The sequence below is a fragment of the Impatiens glandulifera genome, chromosome 2 (assembly GCF_907164915.1).
Source record: "Impatiens glandulifera chromosome 2, dImpGla2.1, whole genome shotgun sequence".
NCBI classification, from domain to species: Eukaryota; Viridiplantae; Streptophyta; class Magnoliopsida; order Ericales; family Balsaminaceae; genus Impatiens; species Impatiens glandulifera.
In genome coordinates this window covers 10907001-10920056 of record NC_061863.1, presented here as the reverse complement: position 1 = coordinate 10920056, position 13056 = coordinate 10907001, and the positions used below count along the sequence as shown (strand labels likewise).

The following is a 13056-nucleotide window of genomic DNA, read 5'->3' as shown; positions in this document are numbered from 1 at the left end:
TAAAATTAAAAATTAAAAGACCAATAAATTGTTCAAATAATTCATTTAAATAAGTTTAATATTTAAATTAATATAGATATATATTTCAAGGACTGAATTAACTTTTTATAAAAAAATTATGCAAGTGTGAATAGTAACTACGCATATATGCGTTTATTTTTAGAAAAAGAATTTATATTCTCATTTTGCAGTGACATTTGCTGTTCGGTTGGAGCACCGGTTGGAGAAGCTCTTAACCCCGATTCCATGGCTTCATAAGAACAAAAGAGAGAGAGAGAGAGAGAGAGAGAGAGTGGGAGGGAGGGAAGGGGAGGGATTACGCTTACTATTGTTGTTTTCGCCGTGAAAGATGGGGAGTATCGATGGTTGGATTTCGCCGTCTCAGGCAGCAGCACAATTTGCGGAACCTCAGTACGAGAACGCGAAGATTTCGGTATGGTGGGATATCGAGAATTGTGAAGTTCCAAAGAAGTCAGATCCTCATTGTATAGCTCAAAATGTAAGTTCGGCTTTGGTAAAGATGAAATACTGTGGCCCTGTTTCCACCATATCCTCTTATGGAGACACGACTCGCTTACCATCATCAGTTCAACAAGCACTCAACAGCACTGGCATCTCCCTCAACCACGTCCCTGCTGGTATTTTATCTTCATATTCTCGATTTTATCTAGGATTTTTGCTTAGAACTGACATTGAAAGCTTCCTTGATGCTCTTGTTTTCATATATCATAATTTTGCTTATTTTAATTTGTGAATTTCTATCTTTTTATCTTATGACGACTTGTTTAGGGAATAAGTCAAGATTGAACATTTCTTTTGTTGTTTGTTATAGTAATTAATGGATGCACATGTGATTATTGCAGGTGCCAAAGATGCTAGTGACAAGAAGATTTTGGTGGATATGTTATTATGGGCTGTGGATAATCCTGCTCCCGCTAATTATTTGTTAATTTCTGGTGATCGTGACTTCTCCAATGCACTGCATCAGTTGCGAATGAGGAGATACAACATTATCCTCGCACAACCGAAGAATGCATCAGCCCCGCTCGTTGCTGCTGCGAGAAGTGTGTGGCTGTGGACAACTCTTTGTGATGGCGGCCCACCTCTAACAAAGGATGAAACAAATCAGATAGTTAAGACTCAATCAAACTCCTCTGTTACAGATACACCGAGAAATTATCCTTTAGATGGATCCAAACCTAGTATGGATAGTTCGGATATTAAACAGATAGGGAATCAGAGTAAGATGAATAATGGCTCCCAATTGAGTGTACCTGATTGTTTGTCTAATGATGGAAAAACATTTGATACTAAACAGAAAGGGAAGCAGATTGATGGATCCCAATCGAGTTCAGATAGTTTGTCAAATGATGGAGGGACATTCGATACCAAACAGAAAGGGATGCAGAGTAAGTTGAATAATGGCTCCCAAGCGAGTACTGATAATTTGTCAAATCATGGAAGACCATTTGATACCAAACAGAAGGGGAAGGTGAGTAATGGCTCCCAATCGGGTACGGATAGTTTGCCAAATGATGGTAAAACATCCAATATCAAACCGAATGGGAAGCAGAGTGCGAAGAATTCAGGAGGCCAAAAAGGTACTCCAGTAAGGGTCCAAGATTCTAAAACCAATATTAACAAGATTAATATGATCAATGATGGTTCCTCGGAGCTGAGTATGGAGAGTTTGTGGCGAGTATTTAGTGGAAAAACTAAGTCAAATGTGACTTTGATTCTGAATCAGCGTAAGCCTAAACGGGAATTTCACAGATGTTCTGTGTCATTAGACAAGGTCTTAGATGTGTTGATTAAGAATAACCTGGTCAAAATCGTGGAACCAAGGCCAGAAAAGTTGCAATCACCAAAACAACTCGATCAAACCAAGTTTTGCAAGTACCATCAAACATTTGGTCATAATACAAATGTTTGTTTTACATTGAAGAGCAAGATTCAAGATCTGATTGATGAAGGTGTAATTTTGAAAAAGAATGTGGACTCTTGACATTACCAAGCAAGAAGATACAAGTCATCCATTTCTACAAGATCTTTCTCCTAAAAACCAAATAAATTATGCTAATTGAATCAAACTTAGCTGATTGAATTTGATATGGTTATGCTAGAGGGTTGTTTATGAATGCAAGTAAGTGATGCATTTACGTGCCTTTATGTGAAATGGTTATGAGTTTCTTACATGTACCCTTATGAATATATCTTGCTACCTTGGCTTTATTTGAAAATATTTCTTTAGTGTATTTTTTCTTTTTATCCAAACAATATTTGAAACTCCACCTGGTAGGCCCAATATTTGAAACTCCACCTAGTAGGCCATTTTTTCTTAGTTTAACTGGTAATTGACCTGTGATGGAGAGACGGAAGGTGATATTTGTGTCTCTCAATTCGACCTAAACACAAATAAACATAGCTAAATGTATAACATTATCAATATATTTAGGGGAATGATACAGAGAGCGACGATGGGACAACGACTTCCCAGGCGAACTCCCACCTGGCTGTTAGAGTTAAAAAAAAAGTCATGGTGGATGAGAGAGAAAAAAGGGTGCGCTTTTCTGTTTTGATCAAATCATAGCCAAACTATGATCAAATCATAGCCTTCTTCTATCGAAAAAACTTCAAAAGTACAAGTTTTAAATTTCTCTCTCAATGAGAAAATCCAAATCGAAGTAGACGACTACCGAGAAGAAGACCACCGTGAAGTTCACTGTGAACAAGACGACTACCGCGAACAAGACGACTAAATTAGAAATATTCTTTAGCTCATACTACTCTCTCGATACATAATCTAATATTTTTTTTAAAAAAAAGCTCTCATATCGAATTCAAAGTGTCATGCTATTATTACTTAATATTCATATTGCGAAGGCATAGTTTTTTTTTTCTCAAAAAACCTCATTGGCGCCAAGTGTGAGGAGTAAAGACCAAAGATCTTGAGCGACCGATTCAGCAGAAAAACTCAAAAGATAAAGAAGTATTGTTAATTTCTTCATGCTCATTACAAGTTCGAAGTACCATTTGTATAAGTAAGAGTCCCCAATTTCAGTGCCAGATAGTCATGAAAGTCGTCAAGCTGCTTCTCGGTCAAAAGCGAGTTGTTAGGTAAATCCAGAAAGTTATTAAGCGGTATATAGCAGGGCCTCAAATTGATAGCGAGACAAAAAAGAAAGTCCGAATTAAAATGTAATTTTTTTACTTAAACCTATGATTTGTTTTTTTGATAATATTGGTCTGATTGTGACGAAATGCTTTCGAACATGTCCATGTTGGGTACGAAATGGTCCAGAACATGGACATATTCATGAAGAAATGGTCCAGAACATGGCCATATTGGGGACGCATTGGTTCAGAACATGTCCATATTGGGGACGCATTGGTTCAGAACATGTCCATGTTCGGGACCAATATTTCCGAACATGACTATATTTTTTTCGAACATTACCATATTTTTCTCAAACATGCCCATGTTTGAGACCATTTCTTCCCGAACATGACCATATTTTTCCTCGAACATGGACATGTTCGAGAAAACCTTAAGTACAAGATGATCATATTTGAGAATTTACCTTCTATTAGTGTTGGAATTGGATGTAGTTGAAGGAAACTGATTCTCTTGAAAAGTATAAGTAAAATAATTTTAGAGTTTTAATTGTTCGTTAACATTGTTATTCGTAGCTGATTTTCGAGTTTACCATTTTCGAAGCTCGGAATAAAAAAGAAATCGTCGAAATCCAAAGTCACGTAAGTAAGAATGAAGAAGAAAGCCGGAGTCACGGAAGAACGGAGACGAATGGTTTGAAACCCATAAATCGAAAATAGAGAGAATAAAGAGAGAGGGGGATTAAATTTTTTTTAAAAAAAATTCTAATTATTTCTTTTTTTTTCTCTCTCATCCACCGTGACTTTTTTTCTTCCACACAGTGGCTATCGGTTGAGAATTGTTATCCCAGCTCGCTTTCTCTATCATTTTTAATATATTTATTTATTTTATTTTTTTTTATAAGAATTTTTAAGTTTATTTTTTTTTTATAATAATATATATTTCTAATATATTAGAATATATGAATGGTAGGAAAAAAAAATGGCTCAAATAAAAGAGGAAGTTCATGACTTTGGGTGGTTGAGTTCTTAAGATAACTAGTTTGCAAAATAAAATAAAATTTAATTGTCTCTCATTTAATTTAAATGGCTAGCTTTATTAAATTCCATTATTTCTCTTTCTTCATCATGTTGATTCTTTCTAGGATCCATTTTGTCAAATATCGAGAGAGATCGCTAGATTTCGAAAAAATCAAAGGAAAGAGCCCTGCTGCATCTACTCGTGAAGAACTCGGGAAGAAGGTTAAAAACATGTTTGGATGATGTGCATGGGCCTGGTCTGCGTCCGGGAGTTCATGCATGACCCTTCACGCGCTAGGCGTTCCACATGGGCCTGGGTCCTACGCCTTTGGTCCATTGACTTGCGGCACTTGCCCATGTTTGGGCATGATCCTAGTTCCAACACTTGAGTTCAGGTCTCCTAACCACTGGTATGTTCTCCTTCTATGTGGGCCTGAGCCTGAGCCTGGGTTTCGCGCCTAGACATTAGAAAAGTCGAAGCTTGAATCTGTCCATGCTCTGTTCCTATGTCTGTTCACTTCATCTTGGCCATTAATGGAGTCCTCCTTCCGATCAGACGCGTGAAGAAACCGATTCTTTAACGAATACCACCATTAATAGTGCAGGCAAGAAAATAACAAAGAATAAAAGTGTATGAATTCTTTGCGTTTAAATAAAGAAGATGTCCATTGTCGGAAATCGAAACCATCAATTTGGCAAGATCATCTTTATTTTAATATTTATACTTAATAGTCATATTTCATTAACAAATATTATTATGTGTAATGTTTTAAATGTTTATATTAAATTTTGAACATAATTATAAAATTTGGGTTTATATTTTGGGTAGTTGGATACTTTCTTTTAAAACTCATCATTTGAGGTACTTATTTATAAAATTATATCATTTGTCGGTTTAGTTTCAAACGACATTGAATCATTATTTACGTGACATTTATAAATAAATATAATATTTATATCATTAATTTAACTATAGAATTTTATTGAACTCTGATTTTGACTACCAAATTTTAAAGGATTAGTAGTAAACATTTTAAATTCATCAAAAATTATAGTTAAATTAGTGACATTACTATTTTATTTATTTATAAGTGACACGTAAATAATAAGTTAACTGTTTTTGAAATCGTTAACTTTTTTTATTTTATTTTGACAATAAGAAGCTTAAAATTGTTAAAGTAAAAAAAAAAATCTAAAGTTTTGATTTCCCACTCCCCTGTTTGATTTATACTTTTAAAAATATTTCATTCATTCCATTACGAATGTATCCCATCTTAGATTTTATGGGAAGTATGAGAAGGCGAAGATATCGGTTTGGTGGGATATAGAGAATTGTCAGGTTCCAAAGACATCAGATCCTCATTGTATAGCTCAAAATGTAACATTGGCACTGGTAAAGATGAAATACTGTGGTTCCGTCTCTATATCCGCTTATGGCGATACGAATCTCTTACCAGCATCCGTTCAACAAGCATTGAACTGTACTGGCATCGCCTTCAACCATGTCCCTGCAGGTATATTGTCGTGACCTTACCATCAATCACGATATAAATCCCACAATAATAGTTTCGTAGAAAAGATAGAGAAGAACAGAATGAGAACAGAATAGGTAGAAAAACAGATTAAATAGAAGAATAGATTGATAAAAGAAAACAGAATAAATAGAAGAACAAACTGAATAGAAATTGGGAGTTTAGGGTTAGGGTTACCAGGAGCGACGACTCTGGTAATTAGAAAGAAAAAGTATAGCAATTAGAATACCAAAAATACAATACCCTCTCCTTAACAATTCTAACATTATTTATAGACTAACAAATTATAAAATAGTCCCTAAAAGATATAACTACGTCTATTTCAACCCTCAGCAATTTTGGAAATTGAATCCTCATTTTTTGAAATAGAATCCTCATTGTTGTGAATATTAGATTCACAACATCCCCTTCCCCTTAAGAACTTCCTTGCCCTTTTCGAACGTGGCTTCTGCATCGAAAACTGTTTACAGAATTCAGGAATTTTGGTTGATAACAGAGTTGTAGGCTCAGCATTCATAAAAAATAGTTGACCCCCAAAACAATCGTAATCATTCTTCACATTACGAGCTACGTCGTCCCCTGTCATTAAATAAAAGGAACTGCCCTCTTTATCACTAGACAGTCGAATCTTCTCACCGGATAACCTAGCTTTCATAACTCTCTCCTCGAAATCAAGGCTCATTGGTCCATATTTAGTCATCCAATCAACTCCCAAAACCATATTATAACCTCCCAACTTGATCGTTCGAAAGTCTAGTAGAAAATCATGACTCTGCATTTTCCAAGACAAATTTGTGCATAAGAATCGACTAAATATTCTGCCTCCGCCTGCAATAGTCACCTCATAGGCATTGTTTCCTTTAGAACACAACCCAACTGAAATGCAGTACCCTCATCAATAAATGAATGCGTACTGCCACTATCAATTAATATAGTGATTTTCCTTTTCTTGAGCTACCCAAGAATCTTGAGTGTAGCATTATTAGTACCCCCATTAAGAGCGTGCATTGAAATCGAACTCCCGTCGTTAACTCCTTCGACTCTAGCCTCCTCTTTAGCCTTAAGACAGTCATCATAGATATATTCGGATTTGGACTCCTCTTTAGCTTTAAATCAGTCGTCTATCTCGTCTTCCATTGCTTCAATATTGAATAACTAATGACGATTGGGGAAAACGTGATCTTTGGAATATTTCCCGTCACACTTGAAACAAATACCTTTAGCACGTTTTTCTCTCATTTCTGCAAACGTGAGATCTCTAACTGGTATTTCAGTAGTATTTTCGTTAATAGTTGGTTTAAACGTACCTTATTGGTTATTACTCCATGTAGGTTTTGGTTGTGTTTCATTTGAGGTCTGAGTTAGCAATTTGGTGAACAATTTCTTTCCTTACCAAGAGGTTCGAGGAATTCGTCCTTCACCTTAACTAGTTTTATTGCCCGATCTAATGTCACTGGTCCTGCCATCTTTAAAACCTCTTTCAATTCAGGTCGTAAGCCTCCCATGAAACTCTTCACATAATATTCGTCGTTCTGTGGAAAACATTTAGCTGCAACCAATGTTCTTAGCTCTCGCCATTGATAGATATAGTCTTTCAAAGTCTCTGTCTGTCTCAACTAACTAAATTATATTATCACATATTGGTGTCCCTCTTCTTGAAATGCTAATAACACCTCTTCAGAGAATTCTTCCCAATTTGGTAATGAATGATCTATCAGATAATCGTAGAACCACACATCCGCCTCACTAGAAAGAAAATAAGACACGTAGCTTACCTTTTCTTCTTCAGGCATGGTGAAGTGATTGAAAATTTTATTGACTTTTCTGATCCATCCCCTAGGGTTTGAACCATCAAATTTGTCCAGATCCATCCGTGGTTGCTTAATAGACATACCTCTCGCAGTCCGTATCGAATTAGGACCTATAGTTTGCTTCCGATTACTGATAGGAGTCTCAGTTGTTTATACTGCTTGACCATAATCGCTTACTAATTGCCTCTAATGACTTCGAAACCCTTCTTGTATCACTTTACCATATTAGTAGGTTAGGGTAAAAAAACAGTAAAGAGGCTCTAAAAGTTGTTATGTTGATTAATTAGTTTTACCCAAAGTTGTTAGAAGGTTCTTAGTTTTTTAGGAATCTTAGGATTGATGTCTAATATCTATAAGTAGATCATGGAATCATTGAATAAAGGTTGATAACTTTGTCTTCTCCAACAAAGGGCTCAGGTCATTCTACCTTCTATTTTTAACCCTAAAAGATTGTATCACGTGTAGACAAATCATGTGAGAAGATTGAATTAGAAATGAAAAGTGATGTATAGTTTTGTTCAAAATTTCATTTTTTTTATTGTTTGCACTTTGCATGCGCATGAAACTTAATGTGATTGCCTTATCCTTCTTCTTTTATGTTGAACATTTATTTTAACAAAGTATGCTTAGTAGAGAGGATGGATGTGATTGCAGGTGTTAAAGATGCTAGTGACAAGAAGATTCTTGTGGATATGTTATTTTGGGATGTGGATAATCCAGCTTCGGCTAATTATTTATTAATATCTGGTGACCGAGACTTCTCCAATGCTCTGCATCAACTTCGAATGCGTAGATACAACATTCTCCTCGCACAACTAGAGAATGCATCAGCCCCACTCGTTGTTGCTGCAAGAAATGTGTGGCTATGGACAACTCTTTGTACTGGAGGGCCACATCTAACAAAAGGTGAAGCATCTCAGCTAGTCCAGATTCACTAAAACTACTTTGATGGGTCAAATTATTTTGACTAAGTGTTGAAATAGTTTGATTATTGAAATTTTGATGATAAAATGATTTATGCGCTTTGATGCAGGTGTATCGAAATCATATTTCATGAGACTTGGCTCTAATGAGGCTCATTAGACCGATTTGGCATTAGATGCACAGATGTAGACGTGCAGTCTAACTCAGCGGAGTTAGACGTGTAGTCTAACAGATCTCGGAATTAGACGTTCAGTCTAACTCAGCGGAGTTAGACGTGCAGTCTAATAGATCTCGGAATTAGACGTGCAGTCTAACTCGTGGAGTTAGACGTGCAGTCTAATAGATCTTAGGAATAAGACGTGCAGTCTAACTCAGTGAAATTAGACGTGCAGTCTAATATATACGGAATTAGACGTGCAGTCTAACTCAGTGGAGTTAGACGTGCAGTCTAATGTATACGGAATTAGACGTGCGGTCTAATGTATACGAAATTAGACGTGCATTCTAACTCAGTAGAGTTATATGTGCAGTATATTGGGTTGTGAAAGTTAGACGTAAGTCTAACTCCTTCAGAGAAGTCTGAAGTAGAACCGAAATTAGACGTGTAGTCTAACTCAGTGGAGTTAGACGTGTAGTCTAATGGTTAGTGAAAGTTAGACGTAAGTCTAACTCCTTCAGACAAGTCTGAATTAGAACCAGAATTAGACGTGCAGTCTAACTTAGTGGAGTTAGACGTGTAGTCTAATGGTTAGTGAAAGTTAGGCGTAAGTCTAACTCCTTCAGACAAGTCTGAAGTAGAATCAGAATTAGACGTGTAGTCTAACTTAGTGGAGTTAGACGTGCAGTCTAATGGTTAGTGAAAGTTAGATGTAAGTCTAACTCCTTCAGATTAGTCTGAAGTGATTGTAATTAGACGTAAGTCTAATCCCATTAGACCAGGCCGTCTAATGGATTCTGCTCTTAGACGGGGATGTTTGATTTCGTTAGACGAGGTCGTCTAACTGAAATACGTCTAATGCTACGTTTAAGAAGTATGCTTGATGCTAGCACCCGCCTACCCACGTGCTATAGATGTACTCTACTCCTGCTTCACTTTCTAGTGAAGATTAGTACGACAACTATATGCAACCAACCAACGAATGCCACGTAAGAGAATTTCCCTCGTATTACTTGTTTTGCAGGTACATCTCTGATGGAATATTCGGCGCACTACGAGTTGGTGTACGACCACGATCCTTGTGCTCAGAACATGCTATGTACAATGGAGGCTTTCCAATGGAAGAGTGCCACGTATCATTCTAAAGATTCGACCGTTAGTCTCTGCCTAGTATTTATCAAATCCTAAGGACAACGGACAAATGGCCAGACATTCGAACAACTTAGAGAAATATTATCTGAGAAAAACTTCTGAGAAATCAAGATTTTGAATACTCATACTGTAAGCTGTTTTCCTGATTATGAATCAAGAGAGAGCTAGAATCAAAAACACTATTAGGTGAGTGATATTCTTCATCTTGTAAATTGAACAGAGTGTGTTCTGTTTAATAGTGAGCTAAATGTGTGCAAACTGTATTTGATTCGAACCATATTATAGTGAATCCTTCCGGTGGTTGGAAGAAGGGGTGACGTAGGAGAGTTTCTCCGAACATCCATAAACAAACTGCTGTGTTATTTCATTTCTGTCATCTTTTCATTCTTCATCTTGAGCTTCAAACCCAAGTAAACAATTCCGCATTGATTCTGTTTCAAGTGTTTGCGTAGAATAGAAAGCGAATTAATTCCCTAACAAGATTTCTTTCAAACCATTTTTCATAAGCCTTCATCAATAGCCAGACCCCCGTCTCTATTGATAAAGCCGATCCTATCAATTGGTATCAGAGCCCTGTTTCTATTCTCAAGCATCAAGAACCTGAAGCATGTCTATCATCAATAAAATTCCTATTCTGTCAAGGGACAACTGCGAATATTGGATGATGAGAATGCAAGCTCACTTGGCTGCTCTTGATTGTGATATGTGGAGCGTCATTACTGATGGCCCCATAAAGATTTCGAAGCCAAGAAGTGAGTTGACAACTGAAGATAAGATGACCAACAACCTGGATAATGTTGCTAGGAACATTTTGTATCAGTCGATCAACATGAGCGTGTTCTATGAAATCAAGTCTTGTTCCTCTACTAAAGAGATATGGGATAAGCTTAATCAGATTTACGGCAGAAGTATTCAAGCAAAGAAGGACCAAAAAGCGTTCGTGTGTAATGAAAACAAATCCAGATGGGCCGATAGCGATTCAGAGGAGTCTCCTGCTGAAAAAGAGAATGAAGTTGTTACATGTTTGATGGCAGATGACCAATCCAAGGTAAATGATATCTCTGCACCAGAATTTATAAACGAGGAGTTAACTAATGCACTCAATGAAATGGCCATTGAGTACAAGAAGTTAACTGACTCTTTTTACGAAATGAAATTTAAATATGAATTAATTGTTCTTTCTTCCAACAAAGAATCTAAATCAAACATTTTTGACGAAAACATAGCAAAGATCTCATCTGAGAATGAGATGCTCAAAGAACAGATTCAAACTCTTTCATCTAAAAACAAGAGGTTAAACTATGTTGTCTGTGCATGGACAAGGTCTGGAGAAGCTATCAAATATCAGATCAGCAAGTTAAAATCTGCTAGATCTAGATCCGGATTGGAATTTGATAGCTGATCTGATATTTGATAGCTTCTCCTTATAGAACCCCCGATATGACACAGCAAAGATAAAAATTTTTCCAAACGGGCCCTAAAAAATTCCGGGAAAAATTATTTTTGAAGAAAATAACATTTTTGAATTTTTGGGAAAATTTGAGAAAATTTGAAAGTGGTTTGAATGTCCGAATCCTCATTTTAAAGCCGTTTGTAAAATTTGAGAAACAAACAGGACCTTAAGTTTATTTTATTTTTAGTTTTTTTAGTTTTTTTTAAGTTTAAATTAAAATAAAAAGCAAAAGAAAGTTTAGAGGTCCAATCTAAAGGAGGGAAAGAGTTCACGGACTACTTTAATTTCGAATTAAATAATTAATTCGAAATTAAAGTATTCAGGCTCTTCGCAACCTCGACAGAAGTTGGAGGAAATGAATGTGACAGAATTAGAAAATAAGCATGTCAGCTCTTCACCCGTCTTCGGCGAAGGAGATTTCCGGCGACCCTGCACCTGCAACTGAAGATTGCACGAAGACGATACTTCGCCATTCCGTTCATCTCGCAGGGGTTCCGTCTCCATCCTCTGTAGTTCGTATGTTGATTCAGACGAATCTCAATCTCAAAGAGAGAGAGAGAGAGCTTGATGTCGTTTCTTCAAGCCGCAAGACCGCCGCAACCTAAATTTTTTTATCCTTCTTCTAAATCGCAGTTGTGCTCACCGCGACAGTTCTCCTAGCCGCCTGAGGTTGGAGTCGCACCTAATATTCCACAGCTGAAGAGGACGCTGCAGAATAACCTATTCACAAGACCTGCACCTCTTTCCTTTTGGCGAACGCAGATTTCGGAATTCCAGCAAAAATGGACTGGAATCCTAAAACAGAAGAATACAGTATGTTAATCCAGCAAAGTAAACAATCCAATAAGAACTCAAGTGAATTACAGGTTCAAGCTTCAATAATGATTGGCATCGGTGTACAAAATCGATGCCTCAAACATAGTACTACGAACTACATCAAAAAGACAATTACCTGAAGTGAAGAAATCGACAGAATGGATAACGGATCGGAGCTCTCCTGGATCTTCCGCGTGAATGCTCCTTCTAGTTCTGCTGTCATTCTGTATTCGTTTCCTTTGACCAAAACCAAAAATGGAGTTCTTCTCTCTCTGGACGGAATCGGAACTGATCCTTTCTCGCGATGGAACCGTTCTCTGAATTTTGTAACTGATCCTTCTCTCTCAAGAACTGAAAAAGAAAAACCTCCCCTTCTGAAAACTGCCTCTCCTCCAAACTGATCGGTCCCCTTCTTCTTTTGAACATGGGCCTATTTGGAATTTTTGAAAAAATTCGAGGGCACGCTTGGAATAAAGAAAATACATACATATATTTTTTTTTTCCGTTTTTCCTTTTCTAGTTTTTTTTTCTTTGCACCTTCACACTAAATGAATCACCCCGATCGCATCATGGATCCAATGGCTCTGAAATTTTTATGACAAATTCCCAACATAATAAGGATGAACCTCCTTTTTGAATCAGATCAAATAGTCATTCGCATCTCGAGTTACGATTTTTCAAAGACTTCAGCTATTTATCCCTTCGGTTCTTGCACCAGATTCACTACGGGCGATCTGGGATGAGTTATGCAACTAACTGGGAGAGATACTTGATATCATTGGATATCTGATTCAAAGAGCTTTCCAACAGTATCTCATTCATTCTAAATGGATCATTGGTTCAAAAGTTATGATTTTTGGAAGTGTGGCATAGTTTCAACTAGCTCCCAGGATTTGAATTGGTAGTACTGCTTCCCTTATTTAGATCGAATGAGGGCCTTAACCTTCTAATAACGGTTCGGGGATGGTACCATTGGAAAGATATGCGAGTTATTTTTCCAACCCAACTTGAATTATTCAAAACCATCAAGCACAAATCAAGTTACGAATTTTTAATGGAAATGGTGTTTGATTTAAA

General features: G+C 36.8%; 1 protein-coding gene across 1 annotated transcript; it reads left to right on the top strand.

Moving 5' to 3' along the window:
- Positions 1-314: 314 nt before the first annotated feature.
- On the top strand, positions 315-2005 carry LOC124924328. Its single transcript, XM_047464384.1, has 2 exons — positions 315-638; positions 864-2005. Exons 1-2 carry the CDS (start codon positions 350-352, stop codon positions 2003-2005), a joined length of 1431 nt encoding a protein of 476 aa, XP_047320340.1. The 5' UTR covers positions 315-349.
- The last annotated feature ends 11051 nt before the right edge of the window (positions 2006-13056 follow it).